This window comes from Rhynchophorus ferrugineus, unplaced genomic scaffold, assembly GCF_030347505.1.
Source record: "Rhynchophorus ferrugineus isolate W39M unplaced genomic scaffold, kcgeb_rfMv2 rfM4, whole genome shotgun sequence".
NCBI lineage: Eukaryota > Metazoa > Arthropoda > Insecta > Coleoptera > Curculionidae > Rhynchophorus > Rhynchophorus ferrugineus.
Genome location: NW_027472583.1, coordinates 12,073,485 through 12,092,587, shown reverse-complemented (window position 1 = coordinate 12,092,587; position 19,103 = coordinate 12,073,485). Strand labels below are relative to the sequence as shown.

Below are 19,103 nucleotides of genomic sequence, written 5' to 3'. Positions count from 1 at the left end.
CGTTGTCAGCGCCACCAATGATTGGACTAAACAAGATTTTGCCCCACCACTTAGCATTGTAGTTGCACACCCCTGATATATGGTAACGAGTGTATTAGTGACAGAACGTGTCGAGAATGGTTCCAGAGGTTCAAGTCGGGTGGTTTCCGAGTTGAAGACAAAGAGCGTCTTGATGCACCAAAGAAGTTTAAAAACGCGGAATTGGAGGAGCTGCTGAACGAAGACTTCATCAAAAGACTTCATTCAGGCCAAAATCAGCAAGAACTTGCTCACTCATTAGAGATTACTCAACAAGCAATTTCTCATCGATTAAAAGCCTTGGGAATGATTCAAAAGTACAAAATAAAAACAACCGTTATGTGTAGAAAGATATAACAAAGTAATTTTGTTACATGACCACCTGTGGCATGTGGCTCAAGAGATTAAAATTTATTCTGAAGTGCTAAAATTGAACTTTGTATCCAAGCTGTTAAGGTATTGATTCTTTGGGCTATTATGTATTCATTGGTATGGAATCTCACTGAACAGCCGCTTAGTTTGTTTGAAGATATCAAAATTTGAGTTCATGAATGTTGTCCCAAATATGAGCTAAAGTTGTGGATAGTAGTGGACAGTATTTTCCTGAGTAACCATGCAATAATTTTTCTATAAAGTTTTAAAATTTGAAAAATAATGGTGGTTTTCAATCTGTACTCCTAATTTAAAGTTTCGGTGAAAAATAATTGAACAGTTTATACATTAGAATATACTTGCTAAAGCAAAATTAAACAAAAAATGCTTACTTAAATTAAAATTCCTTTATTACTTAATTCGCTCAATCAAAATTTTTGATTAATCCCTTAAAATATTTTTAATAAGTATGAAAGAAACTAATAATAAACTTATTAAAAAATTATAATAAAACTATTGCTAATTATTTGAACGAGCTATTAATATTAATTATCTACAAGGCTTTCTTTAAGATTTTCAATATAATCTGAAGTGATTTTATTCTTATTATTGACAATAAATGTAAGCACCTTCACTAATGAGGTACTAATTGAACCCTTTAATAAATCATCAATTACCTGAAAATAAGAACTATTAGTTTTTCAAAGTTACTCAAGAACATTCAAAGTACCGATTGTATGTAGCTGTCACTGGCATCTGCTATTTCCCTCCATATAACAACAGCAGCTTCAGGAATCAGTCTCTCAAAAATTCTGTTTATTAATGGTTCCAACTCCTCTTCACCATTCATAAGATTTTCAAGGTTGTTCTAAAAATAAGTAAATCACAAGCTAAATTATTTTAATAGTAATGGTACAGTGCAATTTATCTTTGGAAATCAGAGTTTACCCAATATAAAAAAACACTAGGGCAACAAAAAGGAAAGAACACATAGTTTAAGCTGATTTATCTTACACTGCATTTTCTCATATCTATATTCAAGGTGAATGGAAGACAGAAATCTGAACTGTTTATTTTCAATCCAGTGAAAGCAGCAACTGAGAGGTCGGTGAAATTTATACTGAAGATATAAAGTGTAAATGCTATATATAAATGTATATAATGAATGTGAATATTCACCTGAATTTCCCATCGCCGTAGATATCAAATAGGTGGTCTCCAATAAACCCATTGAGGATGTAATTTCCATCTGCATAGAAATTATTTATGGTGATATTTATAATCTCGAATCCTTCGGGTTTGAATGAAAACTCTTGTATATATGGTTTTGATACTGAAACAATACCTTCAGAAAAATTTGCATCAATTCTGAAATAATAATATATTATTTGGTTACATTATTTAAATATCCAAAATAATTACGTTATAGCAGGATGGGAAAAATGAAGGTGATAAGAATCATAGGTAAATGAATTTTCATCTTCTCCAAATATATCTAGGATATCATTGTGGGCTCCTTGGAATAAGTTTGAAATTGATTCTGTAGTTTCTAAAAATACATATATAAACACAAGTCTTAGTTAGAATCTACTAAAAAGTATTACCATCATTAGATAAGCTGGAATCTAATTTTAAACAGAAATTAACTTCTCCTGCTGTAAGGGTAAAATAATTTACTGCTAGTAAGGTTACTAATACGTTTAATAACCTGCAATCCATTAATTTATTAATTACACATTCATATGTTGTAGGTATAACATCATATAGCAATACTTACATTTTTAGCGGAAATTGTAACTTTTGTTTAATAGTTTATAGATGAATTTGCTAATATCACATATCAAATATAAATATTTTATATCTTTTTAAGGGTCTCTCCATATCTTTGCAAGATAATTGATTATCTAAGTGTTTCTGTGATGAGAATAATAAATATTGTTTTATTGTTTACATTATTAGAAATACAGTTGCAAATAATATTCTGTTTTGTATTCGATAAGAGATGGTGTTATTAGGTTCTCTGTTTTATTTTTCCATTGGTTCTCTAATCCATAAAGTATATATTAAAATGTACTCTGTTTTATGGTCTAGTCAGACATTTCGATGTAAAATGTATGATATCATTTAACAATGCAACAAAAATAAATTGAAATGCGGCTTAAACTAATGGTATACGCCTTTTAACACTGTGAATAAGACTTGGGTGTGTGGTGGGTAAATATGAATCAAATTACCTAGACATATCGGTTCTGAAACGATTTATGGTTCCAAAATCGATCTTAAGAATTTTTTCTGTAGAATATCTCTGAATTGGCAGAACAATTAACTCAATAGAAAAAAAGGAACTCTCGAATCAAACAAAGTCAAATAATTTTAGCGAAAACCAAAACTATGATGTAAAAATTGCTGCAACCTTCAAGCAAAAAATTCAAAGCGACAAATCCTTCGAACGTAGTATTAAAGTTATAAGGTACATTTCGATAGTCTTCCAGACGTTAATTTCGAATGTCAAATCCAGAAACTAATTAGAACATTACTCTAAGAAGTTCATTGCAATATAGGAAAATTGTTTAAATAATACAATCTATTTGTATGCTTGTTGAATAAGCTTAAAGTATATGCCTATTAACATGATATTTTTTGTAAATCGCATTATATAAAAATAGGTTTTGATTGACCGGCTAGATGTTGATCATCTTCATCATGTGAAATATTTTGAAAGACTTTTCTTTGTTTTTTAAAGATTGTTTAAAACTTTTAAAAGTACCCTAAAGTGGTCTAAATACACTTTGGCCTTATTTTACCAACATATTTCAAATTTCTAATAATGTCAAAATTAATTTTATCTTATCCATATTGTTGTTAATATATAGTCTCCAAAACTTGAACCTAACTGAACCCAATTTTTAATTTCTTATTTTGTTTGATTACTTGTTAGCGACTATATGGTACACTGTTAACGATGTTAACAAAGAAAATAAACTATTGCATGTACCTGATCGACTTTGGTGATTTAGTTGCAGTTATTCAGGTCGAATGAAGAAACCTTGGAAATATGAAAATTTTAATTCTTTTACTAATATTTAATATATCTGGTTTTATCTGTGATAATCAGAATGTGACTGTAATACGGAACAGGAGCAGTGTATTATCTAGAAGAAAACGGTATATACAATGGCCAAAAGGGAGCAATTTTGTGGTTCGTAAATCATGTTATCTATATTGGAAAAATTAGTTTTATGTTTCGAATATATATTCTTTTGATTTTGTAGATTAATTTTACCTGTTCTAAACCATTATTGAGACCTCAACCATTAACTTGGAATATAGTTTACGAGATGGACGTACCTTTTGCCGTTCCTCCTGACACAACCATCTTCTTTAAGCCCCATAAAAGAATCAAAAGACATATATTGGAAAGGAAAAGTTTCCTTGAGAAAATCGAAGATTTTATGACTATGTAATTAATTATAATTATATATTAGCTAATATGTGCACTAAAAATTGTATGTTTTTTAGAATGGGTTATGATGGTCAATCTTGTATCAAAAGATTGTTATGTGAATCTAAAAATTTCGTTGAAATTGAACATAAGTCATTGTTGAAAGATTTAATAACTGTTTTATTCAGGTATGACCCTACATGTACGATTGGAATTCATGACTATGTTTAAAATTACAATTTTAGGTCCTTTATCGATCACAAAGAATTTAAGGAATATCAAGATAACTGTCTAGAAGATAACTTAAAAGTATGTTCAGTATCATTATTGGATATTTTTATTAATTCTTCATTTAATAAGATGGGTAATTTGATATGAAGCTGAAACAATTATCCAAAATACAAAGCTTAAAATGCTGATTTATTGTACAAACACAATAAAGATATAAGAAGTGATTGCTAACTTATTTTATTAGTTATTAGTAAACTACCTTGTTACTACTTAAGTGGAAAGTGAGTGGTGTTTAAATAGATTTCACTTCCACAGTTGGTAGAACTATTTAGATTTTGGCAAAATATATTTGAGATGCTATAATAAAACAATTGATATATTTTAGTTTTTATTTACACTTTTGGTGACTTTTTTGGGTAATGTTTCTAATACTTCTTTAAATTCTGGGTATATTGGTTCAGTATCCTCTTCCCAGAAATATGGTGTATATGGAATTCTATCAATTATATCTGTACTCCAATGATGTAACCTACATCTAACATTAACTTTCTCCTTATTATTTATCTGAAATGATAATTAATAGTAGTTGTTTTAATGTTGGGAATATTTTTCTTACAGTTACAGTCACATAAAATTCCTTGTTTTCTAAGCCCATATCAGGACCAGTAATAGGCTTCTCAGGTAAAGTTATAGCATCATCTGGCACTACATATCCACTTTTTCTAAAAGATGTCTTAACATGCCATGGTTTTAAAACCCATGGGTGGTCTTTATTCATAACAACAGATAATGTAATTCGAGACAATGTTTTTATAGTCTGAAAGAATTAGTGTAATTACTTATAAGAATTGATACATTTATATTTACAGGCAGCGCATTTGGTGAGCTATACTCTACACTCTCTTTGTTACATAATGTATCTTTATATTTTTCTAAATTTTCTGGACATGCATATACAGCTAATCCAGGAAGAAGTAAACTATTATAGGCAAACTGCGGCTTCACTTTTATTTTTTCCCCAGAGTTTCCTAATCCTTCAACAAAAGTTGTTAAAATAACATCAATATCTTCTTGTTTCTTTGTATTTGTATCTTCGACCAGATCATAAATATAATGTCTGCTTCTGAGCTTCTTAGGGGGTGAACCTTTTTTATGTAGCTGCGGTGGAAACTTTCGTTTTAAAATATATGTAGTCTGCAAGAATATACATTACTATTTGATGTATGTAAAATGCTGAATTTGTAACTATACTCGAATTTGCTGTTGAATGAGAGAAGGTGCAGCTAATAAAATACTAGAACTTGATATGGATTTTGTTACGAATGGAACGGTTTTCCACATTTTCTTTTTTTCTCAGTTATATCAGATTCAAGTAAGCAGGGTTAAGATCATAGGTTAGGATGTCATGAAAATTTATTTCTGCTTTACCAATATTTTTTTATTTTTTATTAAATTCTGTGTATTTCTAAGTGATCTAAAATATAATTCTTACTTTCTACGCATACGCATTCACACATTTATTTAAAAAAAGTAGTAAAAAGTGGTAGTTAAGTATTATTTCAATTTATCGATGCAGAATTCTTTATACAGTTGATATTTAGTTTGCGAATTCTGCTTCAGTAGGTCACTACTAGATGGGGCACCTATAAAATATGTTATTCGGGTTTTCTAAAATTTACAAAAACTTTTTAGATCTTTCCAAGTTTTGATTGTTGTGTAATTAAATTAATGTTAAGTGGTATGTACTGATTTTAGAATAAAATTAAAAAAAAATATAAATAAAACTAATCATTTTTTGTTAACATTTTAAAAGGAGTCAGATTTTGCCGTAACAAAACTATGAACTATAAAAGTTTAAAAGGAGATAAAATTATTTTGTTAAGATGTGGGAATTCAGGAAAGGAGAGAGGAAGTTAAATTTGGGTGAGTGTTTTAATTATTAGCCTTGAGATAAACGTCAAAATAATCAAACTGTCAATGGAGGCTCTAGATAAACCTCATAACATTGAAAAAATATTCTCACTTTTTATCGTTTTGAATCGTGCAGTATACTTTTTTGCTCTTATAATATAATCCTGTCTTAAGTGCTAAATTTTCTCGTCGCTCTTTTCGTCTGTTGCATAATCGCCACCTGTAATGAAGTTAATTGCAGCCATGCCCCCGAGTACTTACCTACTAACTAATTAAAACTAGTAAAAGAGGAGCTAGGAGGCAGCGGGATCTGCGAAATTTATAGGGCAATTAGTGCACGGCTTGTAATTTATATGGGGCCCGGGGCCCCCGGCGCGAGACAGTGCCCCAATGGAGAACCGCGTTCTCGTCTCTCCTCGTCTTGCGCTGCGCCATTCCGCTCTATCGTCCCGCAACTGATTCTGGGTACTTTAATTGCTTGGCTTTTACGTAGAAGTTAGTTCAAGGGGGTTCGGTCAAAATTAAAAAAAAGCAAGCAACAAAGCCCGCTCTTTTTCTCTCCCTCTCTCTCGCTCCGTCCTAAATTTAATCCTTCGGAAGATTTGTAGCTTTGATTATTCGTTCAAGTAGTAATATGACGGGTTTAAAATATTGGCTGGATTGGTGATTTAGGTCTTCTTTTTAGACTGGTGAAACAGTGGGAAGAGTTTATCCATTGAGCTCTGATTATCTGATGTCAGTTCATTTATTATACAGTCGAATATAATTAGAAGATACAATATTATGTAGTAAAGTCAAAAAACAAAGATATATTTATTTTATCGAAACAACTTTTATTTATAAATATTAATATAAATATTTTATCTCCGGCTTGGTGGCGCAGTGGTAAAGGCTCGGTCCTCCTACTGTTGCGAAAACCGCGGGTTCGAATCCTGCTGGGGCAGGGTCGTAAATGTATGTTTGTGATTGTTTAATATTTGTGATCGTCCTAGGCAAGAGTGTAAAATGCGACAATGAAAATATTCCCAGTCATGCCAATAACCTGGCTGGGTAAGACCGGATGACTTCTGGGATGATTTCTAAGTTGGTCACTCACCAGCCGGTAAGCTTAATGAGTTCGGAGCCCACGTTAAACTGTAGGTTTAGTCCAGAAAAACTTATACTTGATAAAAGGAGACTTCTTCAGTATTTCTACTAATCAGAAGGCACTGAGCCTGATAAGTACGTGTGGCAGAACCTCCCATTCGTTTTGCAATAGTGTATGTACCATGCTGTCTCTCGTATATTTCTTGTTATGTTTATGGCTGAAGTTTCTATAACAATTTTGTGTTTTAATTTATAAATTTAAATTTTTTTTACTTCTATTATTATAGAGAGAAGGGGGCTAATATTTCATGATAATTAAAAAAAACTGATATTCTTATTGGCTGACATGACTCCGGTTTCTTTGATGACTTACTTCAGCTTAAATCCTTTACTCAACATACTAAACAGATAGAAAATGTGCGCTTTTGTTTTGTTTGGGTAGACAATATATAGTCTATTCAATTTTTTTTGTATGCTTCATCGAAATTTGTGACGTCAAAACATTACAATGTTGCCGCATCAACTCTGAGTTTCACTTCAGTTTGGCTTTGACAAAATTCTAATCTAAATAAAATAATTAAACAAAAATACTGTTTTCAAATATAATTTATTATAACATTATAGTAAATCTAATGCATACATCTTTATTATGTATACTTTCCAGACTAACAATTTTTTCAGAAATAATTTTATTAAATTATATTTATATCGATAAAATAGTTTGTGTACTCATTATTCTTATACATTTCGTATATTTGACTTCGAATAGAGTCAATATCAAGATGGTCAGTAAAAAGTCAAGTAGCAGAAAAAATTAAAAATACAGTGATTTTAAGATGACTTGACAAGTAAATACACCATCGAAGGAAACAAGAACTAAACGTAAAACGGTAAATATGCTCTCTAATTAAAGTTAAATACTTTGATATATAAGTCTTAATTGGATTAGGTGGATTGGACCTTTAGGGGGATACTACCACTTAAAAATATGTGCCTCGAACTCTCGCCTCATGGGTGGCGTGGAAAAGAGTTTAATGTAAACAAAACAAATCTAACCTAACAAAAATTGTACCTTTGTTCTTAATTGTAGTTTAAAGTCCTTCGATAATATATGCATTAGATGTACTATAATGTTATAATAAATTCTATTTCATAACATTTTTGTTCAATTATTTTATTTAGAATAGAATTTTGTTGTATGTCAAAGCCAAACTGAATTAAAACTCAAGAGTTGATGTGGCAACATTGCAATTTTTTTACGTCACAAATATCCATGACGCATTACTAAAAAACTTTGAATAGACTATATATATGAAAGTAGTAAAATTTTACTAAAAAGCTCCAAATATTATCGCTACTATTCTTGATCCACAAATTCCATTAATAAATTGACTACCTCGAGCTTTTGATTAACATATTGTACATTTAGTAGCCTAAAACGAATGGATGATCGTACTTTAAAGCTCATTTTTACATCTCAGTCAATACATCATTATATTCACAAAACAATAATTTATTTACCTATACCCTTATATAATATTGTATTGTATTTTCCTTGTCATTAGATCACTAGCTTGTCGTTGAGAGTTTTATATTTTGGTTATTTGATCCAGGTCTATTTTTGTTACCAAATTTAATTAATTCAAAGGATTACGGTACATTGTTCTATATCTTAGCAAAATGCTATCTAATTTATTCTCTGATTTTCTGAATTTCACATTCTTCGACTTTTACTCTCAAGAAATTCTAGCTACATCTTAGCTATATAACAAAATTCAAACCATTACTAAAATATATTCTGTTTAAAATAAATGTCTAATTACAACACACATTAATGACTTGATTACTTCCAACATAACAAGAATCATTTTCTTCTCTGTTCTTGTTATTATTAAATTTTGTCATATGTTGATACCTTTCCAGCACTTACCCTTGTTCTTTCATAATTTAAAACCAAAGTATGTTAGACTACCAAGAATAACACAACAATTTAACTATTATTAGTAAAGAATTATTAATGTAACACAAAATCTAAATATTCAAGATTTTTGTGTTGTTTTGACTTGATCGACAACACCGATCAACTCGAAAATAATGGACTGCCGTTAGAAAAGGAAGACAATATAGTCTTAGAGTAATAGAGATGCAACTCAGTAACTAGCCGAAAGTTTTGCTTTGCCCAACATCCAGAGGGCGCCATAATGGGCCATTCAAGTAATTTGATTGGTCAATTTAAATCTCCATTATAGGCACCTGTAAGAAAAATATTTTACTGTGAAGACATTTGATTGGCTCATTAGTAATGTTTGGCACCTAAAAACAATTTTTTTCTGAAATAAATGTATTAAATAAAATTCAATTAAATGTAAATAAAAATATAATATTTAAAAATAAATAAATATAATCTATAACAGTAAATATAAATATATAATGTAAATTTATCTATAAAGTATAAATATTATACACATATATATATATATATATATATATATATATATATATATATATATATATATATATATATAAATCCATAAGAATCCATAAGCAAAAAACTTTGGTGCATTGCAAATCAAAATTATCATATTTGTCATCAAAATCATATTTGTTTAGTGCAATCAATTTAATAGGATCTATCAGAGTTCTGTCTTTTTGTTTTCTTGTACTGAAAGCAAACTTTGAGTCTTACCCTCTTAATATTTTGATCACTTGTTTTACTCTAAAGTATATAGCACCTCTTGTTAATACTTTTAATATCTTATCCGAAAGATCATTATGGCATGTACAATTGAAGGGTTTTAAATTTACTTTTTTTTTAAACATTTGACAAAAATTTAGCTCAAAGACCTACTGACAGTATAATAAAACAATTTTGTTGGAGTTTGAGGCACGAGATATTGTCTTACCTCTATAGAATGAGTTTCAATTTGGGGGTCTACTGATTTATTCATAATTGTATGTAAACAAAAATTACACTTAATTTCTTTTTTCAAAAGTTTTACTAAATAACCTGAGATATACACTACTGTACAACGTAAAATTTTGTTTGCTCTTATAGAAACATCTGTACTGTAGTTATAGAGTCAAATAATTAACGGTAAGAATGAGCAGAAAGGAGGATACTGGATGAATGAATACTTTACAATTGCCTTCTGGAGTTTGTTCAAATGTCGATGATACTTGTTTCAAACACCCTGGTTGTGGGCCTGGAACGATGGAAATAGCCACTACAAATATAGTAAGACAGTTTAGAAATTAATGGTAACAATTACTCCTTCAATTTACCTTCTATATCAATTTGATTTTCCTTCACTTTCACTTGTACATGTTCTGGGCTCGTGGTATTGTTTTCACGATCACTAAATTGTTCATAACTACTTAAAGGAAAGTTTAAATATACCACAAAAATGTCTGATATGATAACGATCATAAATCTGTTTCGTGTTTAACCCAACCAGTTTTGGATTTTTAATGTTTTCAACTCATTTCTTAAAGATCGTCGGGTACTTCTTTAACGGAAAATGATTGTGCATTTCCTCACTATCTGTGCATCCGGGCACACGACACTTCCTAGAACGAGAACGCATTTCAACTACCGACTTGTAGATATTAATAAAATAAAATAAAATAATAATTTAATGTATAGACGTTGTAAAAAGCTAACCGCACTGTTCTCTATATAGGGCGCATTGAAAATGGCGTGCAAAATAAACAAACCATAGAACGAAATAAACCAATGAGATCTCGTCGCAGCTCTTAGCATAACGAATAAAACAAGTAATATATTAAATATGGCGACATCTACATGTTGGACGTCGCGAAACATTTCTCCAACATTTCCTATGAAGTTAAATCTCTGTTTCTCTGTGAATATAGTTTCATATAGTTTATTCTTTTCAATGGTTTATTCTATACAAGAGAGTGCGCATACGCCAAATCCGGAGATGTTGTGGAGCAATGTATCTTTTCCACTAGTCCACGTTACGTCCGTGGCTCGCACTTTATCATTTATTACCATTCATTGGTAAACATTCTGACCATTTAACTCAGTTATTTGCTAAGTCAAAGTGTCCCCCGTATAAATGTTCAATGTCGCTAAATAACTCTCGATTTAATGTGCAACATCTGACCTCCTAATCGATTGTCGACTGTCCTCTCAGCCCCACGAATGTCTACTGCCATCTTTCAACGGTACAAGACGATGTCTATTCGAGAATAAATCGGCGGCTTCCAGTTACGTCGCAGTCCGGAGGGGTTAAGGGGCGGCCGGGGGGCTACGTTGCGCCGCCCGCCCATAAAGCGCAGCTGTTATCGGAGTTATTGCAACTTAATAAACTCGGCGGTGCAGGGCGACAATTGGGCCCCCCATGCTCCGGTCCTCATTACCCGGAAACACATGGGCCGTTTGTCAAATAGGAAGGGTGTAGGACGGGGGCGGGGGACGGGGACGGCCAGGAGAGTAGGTACGGCGGGCGGCTAAGCGTTAAGAGGTATGGCGATGGCGGGTGGTGGGCGCAGGTCCTATCCGGTATCGCGCTAATACCCCGGAGCTATAAATTACGGCGTCGCCCCTTAACCTGCAAGGTCGGGACTCTACGACTGCCTCTCTATTGGGTGTTTATTATATTTCTTCATATATGTATTAGGTTGGGAACAAAAGTAATTTTGGGTTTTCCTTATAGATGGCTTTAAAATCGCGTATCTTTGGTAATGCTTATTTGCTGAAGCCATACTACAGCACGTTTGAAGGGTAACAGTAAATGATGGTTTTATCCCCCGAAGGCCTAATCTACCTAATTAACAATTGTATATCTAACTAATGTATTATACTTTTATTTCACTTTTTTCGATGCAATGTATCTTTGTAAAGTCATTATGATATTACTATATTTCTCTTTAGTTTGTCCTGTTACTACCTGTATACATCTTTCTTGATTAAACTACATTTAATCACTACATATCTACAAAACAGTTAGTATTATTTCTCTCCTTATACATGTTAACCAAATGTTATGTAGGGTAACTAAGGAAGACATAATACTCTATGGCCATAACGTTCAGTAATCTGATCTACCATGTATATTTTCTCAGGCTTATTTCTAAAAAAGTAAATTACATAAAATGCAATTAAATATTTCATGTATATTTACCGAGTAACAATTACTTTAAACCATTCCTTAATTGCAGCCTTTTTTGATGCACTTGTTGGGATTTTCACCACATCATGGTGGGATTCACACAACTACTGCAAGAACAAGTAATAGCTCATTTCCCCATGGTAGTCACCTTTGGACTTTATATTTAAATGTTCTGTGAATCTAGGAAAAAGAAATGGAATAATAACTCCACAAATATTTTATCGTATTTTAATATGTTAATTTTTATTTTTAAATAACATACTATACTAAATATAGATAATACAATAGAACTTAAACAAAGCCTAAAAACTAAAGATGTACAAAAACCATAAATACTAAATAAGAATTAAACATTTAGCTAATCATAAAAAAAACTAATCCATAGCATAATTAATAATGATCACACAATAATTACTAGAGCTTTTTTAAATAAAATAATAGCTTTGTTTATTATTGAACGGAAATATTTTTTATCACTATTCAAAAATATAATATACATGTTCAGCTTTTCTCCCGTGATTTCTTCGATTGTTAATAATTTAACCATATTAAAAAAAACTTATTCCGAGGGGACAGATGTTGCTGGGTATAGCAGAATATTTTAAATGTAACTGATATAAATCAAGTAATATCATTTTATGAGTACGCCAGAAATCTAATGGGTTTTCTAAACGCCCATTTCCAAATACTGTTTAATTTGTGAAGTTATTGTAGCACCTAGCGTATTTATTTCTTTTATTCTAGCTCGTTTTTTATCCGAATGTCTTCAGATGAAATACATTATTCGTCAGTATCTGTGTCTTGAATTTCGAGTTGTAGTACTGTATTTTTATTACTGTATAATTTAGAATTCTCTTTTGCGATAATTTGTAATAGCAAACACTGATTCTACTGAAAAATTATAAAATAATAAATTATAAAAAATAGATTGTAAAAAAGATATATCCGCCTTCCCTGCTGATGAAATAAATCTTAAATAAATAAAAGGTGTCGCGACAATAATTATTTTCTTGTATTTTTTAATAGCCAATAAAATAAATGGTTGAATATTAAACAAGAGTTTTCCTATCAGAAAATGTATTTATTACAAATATTTAATATAAATATTGCATCTAGTTTATCCTCTCTTTACGATTAATATTTGTTACAAAATTTAACTGCCACTGTAAAAACTTCTTCAAATCTTTTCATATCGATTCAATTTCTGGAACCTTTCGAAATTAAATTTTGTTTTCAAGATTTTAGGAAAGATGTTTTGACAATCAAAAGACTTGAACAAAAAACGAGAGAGTTAGATCCAAACCAAAAGTCAATAAAAAAAAATTGCCTATTATTGCCATTAAAACAGTCAAAAGTATTTTACTATTTATCATTCACAATTTTAATCTCTTTATGTATTAATATACAATATATATATATATATATATATATATATATATATATATATATATATATATATATATATATATTTTATTTTTTTTTTTTAAATATATTTTAGAGTCTCTTTTTACCAACTATGGGTTTATCTGGACTGGGCCTAAATCTTAACGTGGGCTCCGGACCACGGTCCTCAGCATTAAGCCTACCGACTGGCGAGTGACCAAGTTTAGAAAAATCATCCCAGAAGACATCCGGTCTTACCCAGCCTGGTTACTGGCGTGACTGGGATCATTTTCCTTGTCGGATTTTATACTATTGCGTAGAACATTCACATATTTTAAACAATCACAAACATAAAGCTACGACCATGTCGCAGGATTCGAACCCGTGGCTATCGCAACAGTAGGAGGATCGTCCCATTGCGTCACCAAGCCGGCTATCTTGTTATTTATAAGCAAACTATTAAAAAATCATATAACTATATATATTACATATCTTATATATACAATTATTATATCACAATGTTCGTTCCCATAGTACTCCGAAACGGCTTGACCGATTCTTATGAAATTATTTATGCATATGCAGTAGGTCTGAAAATCGGCTACTATCTATTTTTCAAAACTTCAAGTGATAAGTGATAAGCGATACCAATTTTTTTTTGTTAATTTTATTTGATTTTTTTTATTGTGTGATATTAAAAAATACATACAACCCTAAATTTTCACTTTTCTATCACATTTCCAACAGAGTTTTGAACTCACTGGATTTGCCAGGCATGGCACCGCATACATTATAATTGAAGGTTGGATCTCCAATTATTTTACTTCGTAATTTGAACGCACCACGGCTGTGCAACGGTACGCGATTAGTCATTCAAAAATTAATGAAAAATGTTATCCAAGCCACCACTTTATATGGGTTTCGAGGTGAAAATATGTTAATACCACGAATACATATCATACCCACAAATGTGCCAATTCAATATAAGCGTATTCAATATTCCATTAGATTGGCATTTAATAAATAATAAATCCAAGGCATAAATCCCAAGGTCAAATAATGTCTGTTTTATGGCTTAGATTTGAGCACATGATGATGTTTTTCATACGGACAATTATACGTTGCATGCTCTCTAGTGGGTAAAACATCAAGTTTGTATTTGCTAAGGACGAGCTAAAAAAAATATTGTTCACGCTGTAGCATTAAGAGATTAATGTTTTGTAACGAATTAATGATATAAATAATTATTACTTAAAATAAATTATAATTAATTAAAAAAACTAATGTTTGGTATTTTGTTATTTTTATATTCACTTATCGTTCACATTGCTCCATGTCTCTTTCACTCATATACCACATTCTTACACACTTCCAATAAGTTGGTTTTTTTTCTACACTAGAAATTCTCTAGAAATTATTTATATGGTAAAGCAACGTTTGCCGGGTCAGCTAATAATTCTGTATTTTTGCACATTTTTGTCAAGGTCGCGACTAGAATAACAGACAGAAAAATTAGTGACATGAAACTAGCAGAACCGAAAATAATAACTAAGAGTACATGACTGAAACAGACCATAGAAAATAGCAATAAAATCAGTGGGACCGAAAAATAGCGACTGAAGACAGTCGACTGAAACAGTCACTGGTAAACAGTAGTAAAAGCAGTCGAACCAAAAATAGCGACAGAAACAGTCGACAGTAAAAAATAGTCAATTACGAAACAGTCGATAGTCAATTTCAGTCGAAAGTTCCCAACGTTACTGATTAGCTACAAAGGAAAAACCAATAATAGAAAAGAGATTAGATCAGAGATGGCGAAATGTCTCTTACGAAAACAAATGCTAACAAAGACACGATCCGATGCGGAAGGTGAGCCGGTGAACGCTATCGGCCGCGAACGAACGAACATCCACGCTCGAGTGAGTCCTTAGATCGGATGGAGAAAGGAGCCATCAGCCCTCCCTGGCTCAACGTTCGCGTCGTCACTCGACCGACAAATTGGAACGACACCAAAAACGGCAATTACTTCATAAATATTCATAATCTTAATTTGGTATCCGGTCTTGTTTTTCTCGGTCGCTTTTTCTCACGACGGAATTTTAATTTCGTTTTCGTCGATCTCGAAGATGTTATTAGTTGCGATGTATCGATGAGGGTCAGTGAAACGTTCATAGTCACCAGATCATTTTGATTTTATTAAAATTCGTCATCGTCTCTCCCAGGTTGACCATCTGCCTATGCGAGTTGTATTTTCGGTATACAATTAGTATGTGTTTAATAGAGTGAGGAACCACATTCGACGAACAATGGTAAACTCTTTCCCTTAACGAGAAATTGATAAGTCGGTTTGCAGTGACCAATTCTAAGACGCGAGAATAAGCTTAAGTTGCGACTGCTGATGCCAGTGATGTTAAGGCCCTGCCTTTTTTTCACCTTCCAAAGCTTGTTGTTTTCTGTGAGATTCCATTCCAGTTGGTCTAGATGTCTAAAAATGCCAGTAGAGCGGTGCTTTATATCCTTTGGTGAACCTTCCCTTTTCTTGGCTAAGTAATCCGCTCTTTCATTTTCAATGATCCCAGAGTGAGAAGGGAGCCACATAAAGGTGATGGTTTTGCTGCTTTTTTCCGGTTTAGAGATTAGTTCACGCATAAGCATTCCTAGTGGGTGTAGAGATAGAGATGGTTGGATGCACTTTAAGGAGCTCATTGAATCGGAGGCTATAACTAATCTTTGTTTTGCATATCTTGTACTGATGTCAGGGCCCTATACATGACAAACAGTTCAGCCGCCAATACACTCGATGAAACGTGGAGCCTGAAGTGTTCTTCCGACATCACCGACGTAAATGCTGCCTCCACGTATGGAGCGTTTTATTTCAAACGTCAATTTTTCTTTCAAATCGTTTTTTTTTGCAAAACTGACTTTTATCCCGCCTAAAGTAAATACGTAGAATTGTTATAAAGAAGTTTTTCAAAAATAGTCATCTAGCCTGTTGTCATCAGCACTTGAAAGATGAATAAGTTTGGGTGAGGCTCTTCCTCGTTCTGTCCCCTCCACCCTTCCGGAGGGGATTCTTCTCCACCAGTTCTGATTTACATCGGCGTCGTAGAGGTTTCAGGCCGGGTCTTCCGGCCGGGCATATTTCAAAAGCATCGTTACTACTCGTACTGGCAAGTGGCGGCCGGCTCGGACCACGTCCCCGCGATGCTATCGCATTATTTATACGACCGCCGCCGAACCGACGATGTTTATTTGCACGTCGACCGTATCAATCTCGGCCTATATGACGGCGGATTACTAAACAGCCCATTCTCCTGATTGCTTTTGCGTTTCGGTCGCATTAATTAAAAATAACGAGCGCCGCTGCTCCTTCGCCAACGTCCGATCCTTTATAAAACTCGACCGTAATCCCAAATGGTACCCTGAAGTAGGGATACCGAAAAAATATCGATATATCGATAATTATAAAATAGTAGATAGTAAAGATCTAGGACTAAACCCAGCAGGGTATCGATGTTTTGTTTTGAGATTTTGCGCTCGGTAAAGAGATGTGTAGCCATTTGACATGGTCCTAAGATACTTTCATGCTTTGCATAGGTCCGCCTCAGATCATTTCATTGGAACCACTCTCAAAAGAACTTCTTCTGAGTGTCAGACGTCCTTACACACCTCCAGCACATTCTCACAGAACAAAAAAAAATTATACAATATGGTTACATTTAACTTAGTAGCTACAAAACATTACAAACCAAACCTTACATTGTATTATCGTCTACCTTAGTGAAACTTATTGCTTAACTTAACAATATACATATACCTTTATCCTTTTCAACTGAGCTTTAGATCTAATCTAGTCAAACTAGTTTACCAATTTTAACTTACTAACATCGAATAATAAGACATAATAGAAGAATAAAACTAATATAACGATATAAAACAATAAAGCAAATGGTAAGGCGGTGCAGCATATTTGTATGTTGTCCCACCCCTATATTTAATCTAGCGTAATAAACAAAAATATTTATGTATTTATTTTCATAAAAATTCCATTAATTAAATAAAAAATTGTCTGTCCTATAAAATATTTTTAAGAAATAGTCGCTGGGGGCCAGATCTGGAGAATACGGCGGATGAGGAAGCAATTCAAAAACCAATTTATGGATTTTTGCCATCGTTTTCACTGACTTGTGACACGGTGCATTGTCTTGGTGAATCAGCACTTTCTTTTTCTTCAAATGGTGCCCTTTCCGGCGATTTCGTCCTTCAAACGGTCCAATAACGCTATGTAATAGTTGCTGTTGTTGGTCCCTCAGGTGCATCCCAAAATACAGACGCCATAAACTTGCCAGCCGACTGTTGCGTTTTCCCACGCTTTGGAGCGGGTCCATCGTGTGCAGCCCACTCGGATAACTGTTGATTGCACTTTGGAGTAAAATGATGGAGCGATGTTTCATCCATTGTCACATATCGATGCAAAGACTGGGGTTTATTACTCCCACTTTTCACAGAGCTTTCTCATACCCAAATATTCGTAAATGATATGATGTAAAAGTTCGGTTAATATCTTTAGAGTATTTGCTATTTCATTCAATTTCAATTTACTCATTGAGAATCATTTTGTGGATTTTTTTAATGTTTTCGTCAGTAACAACCTCTTTTGGGTCGGTAACAATATCTGCGTTCACCGTCTTCGGTGTTCATTTGTTCATGCATGTTCATGTGCATTTTATTCTGCGCATAGCAATCCTTGATGGTTGACTTTCCTGGGACAGTGTCTGGAAACTCGGCATCAAGCCATTTTTTTTCTTTAACTGTATTTTGTCCCTTCAAAAATCAATATTTTATCAACATGCGATATTCCTGTTTTTTTTTCACAATAACAAAAGTTGCTTCACTCAAAATGCCATAATTCACAAACTAATGATCTAACAGCTGTCAAATTTATAAACACATCTTTTGAGGATAAGGGATAACTAAAAACATATGGATTTAATTCTAGTAGCGTCATCTATGTGTTAGGTCGGAGACCTTTCAAATTACCTGATATATAGACATTAGAATAACATTTAGAATAAGAATAGCTAATTAAGATAATATTTTACAGACGAGATTAGTTAATCAAGAGATTTTATTGCAGGTTATGTATGTTATATAATGTAATCATAAGAAATATTATTGCCCACTGGGTAGATTGTGGAACCTCTAAGAGTAATAATTAAAAATATATATATATTGTAAAGAATGCGGTTTCTTTAGAGAAAAAAAGCCGAAAGATATTACCGACACACCTGGTAAAACCACAAATGACGGAACATCCTCTAAAATAGTCGTTCCGTGTTTCCCGCTTACACGTTCCTTCGTCTACCCTTTCCACGGCGAAGTTCCATTCTGGACCATTTTTTCTCGTCCCATTTCCTCGACGGTTCCCGATCGGAAAAAGGTATTAGCATTTCCCATTTCCGGAGCGCGCCTTTGTGTACCGTCGGCCGTTCGGCAATTTTCGATTGAAACATTAGTTATACGCC

At 32.7% G+C, this 19,103-nt stretch overlaps 3 protein-coding genes and 1 long non-coding RNA gene across 5 annotated transcripts; 1 reads left to right on the top strand and 3 right to left on the bottom strand.

Moving 5' to 3' along the window:
- Positions 1-777: 777 nt before the first annotated feature.
- Positions 778-2,305, bottom strand: LOC143196058 (uncharacterized). Its single transcript, XM_076403644.1, has 7 exons — positions 2,168-2,305; positions 1,995-2,098; positions 1,813-1,939; positions 1,570-1,758; positions 1,405-1,510; positions 1,121-1,258; positions 778-1,067 (listed from the first exon to the last, which is right to left on the bottom strand). Coding segments are annotated over exons 1-7 (798 nt in total). The 5' UTR covers positions 2,170-2,305; the 3' UTR covers positions 778-935.
- Positions 2,306-2,520: 215 nt separating this feature from the next.
- On the top strand, positions 2,521-4,287 carry LOC143196059 (uncharacterized). 2 transcript variants are annotated; one of them, XM_076403646.1, is made up of 5 exons: positions 2,521-2,600; positions 3,408-3,589; positions 3,663-3,850; positions 3,910-4,020; positions 4,078-4,287. In XM_076403646.1, exons 2-5 carry the CDS (start codon positions 3,446-3,448, stop codon positions 4,208-4,210), a joined length of 576 nt encoding a protein of 191 aa, XP_076259761.1. In that variant the 5' UTR covers positions 2,521-2,600; positions 3,408-3,445; the 3' UTR covers positions 4,211-4,287. The 2 variants fall into 2 exon arrangements, with proteins under 2 accessions (XP_076259761.1, XP_076259760.1); XM_076403645.1 differs by lacking the exon at positions 2,521-2,600 and having other exon boundaries at positions 3,317-3,589.
- A 151-nt stretch (positions 4,288-4,438) lies between these two features.
- Positions 4,439-5,476, bottom strand: mRpL9 (mitochondrial ribosomal protein L9). The gene is made up of 4 exons (XM_076403643.1): positions 5,315-5,476; positions 4,931-5,257; positions 4,680-4,880; positions 4,439-4,627 (listed from the first exon to the last, which is right to left on the bottom strand). Exons 1-4 carry the CDS (start codon positions 5,402-5,404, stop codon positions 4,445-4,447), a joined length of 801 nt encoding a protein of 266 aa, XP_076259758.1. The 5' UTR covers positions 5,405-5,476; the 3' UTR covers positions 4,439-4,444.
- A 4,596-nt stretch (positions 5,477-10,072) lies between these two features.
- On the bottom strand, positions 10,073-10,506 carry LOC143195010 (uncharacterized). The gene is made up of 2 exons (XR_013005438.1): positions 10,343-10,506; positions 10,073-10,284 (listed from the first exon to the last, which is right to left on the bottom strand). It is a non-coding gene; the product is annotated as an uncharacterized LOC143195010 (long non-coding RNA).
- Between the last annotated feature and the right edge of the window lie 8,597 nt (positions 10,507-19,103).

Excerpts from the sequence above, each read along its gene's own strand:
- LOC143196059 (XM_076403646.1), top strand. The coding sequence starts at position 3,446 with ATGAAAATTTTAATTCTTTTACTAATATTTAATATATCTGGTTTTATC. Across the intron at positions 3,590-3,662 it reads CAAAAGGGAGCAATTTTGTG|ATTAATTTTACCTGTTCTAA; the intron begins GTTCGTAAATCA and ends TTGATTTTGTAG. Across the intron at positions 4,021-4,077 it reads TTAATAACTGTTTTATTCAG|GTCCTTTATCGATCACAAAG; the intron begins GTATGACCCTAC and ends TTACAATTTTAG.
- mRpL9 (XM_076403643.1), bottom strand. The coding sequence starts at position 5,404 with ATGTGGAAAACCGTTCCATTCGTAACAAAATCCATATCAAGTTCTAGT. Across the intron at positions 5,258-5,314 it reads TCATTCAACAGCAAATTCGA|ACTACATATATTTTAAAACG; the intron begins GTATAGTTACAA and ends ATATTCTTGCAG. Across the intron at positions 4,628-4,679 it reads AATTTTATGTGACTGTAACT|ATAAATAATAAGGAGAAAGT; the intron begins GTAAGAAAAATA and ends TTATCATTTCAG.
- LOC143196058 (XM_076403644.1), bottom strand. Across the intron at positions 1,759-1,812 it reads TTTTCCCATCCTGCTATAAC|AATTGATGCAAATTTTTCTG; the intron begins GTAATTATTTTG and ends TTATTATTTCAG. Across the intron at positions 1,068-1,120 it reads GTGACAGCTACATACAATCG|GTAATTGATGATTTATTAAA; the intron begins GTACTTTGAATG and ends TCTTATTTTCAG.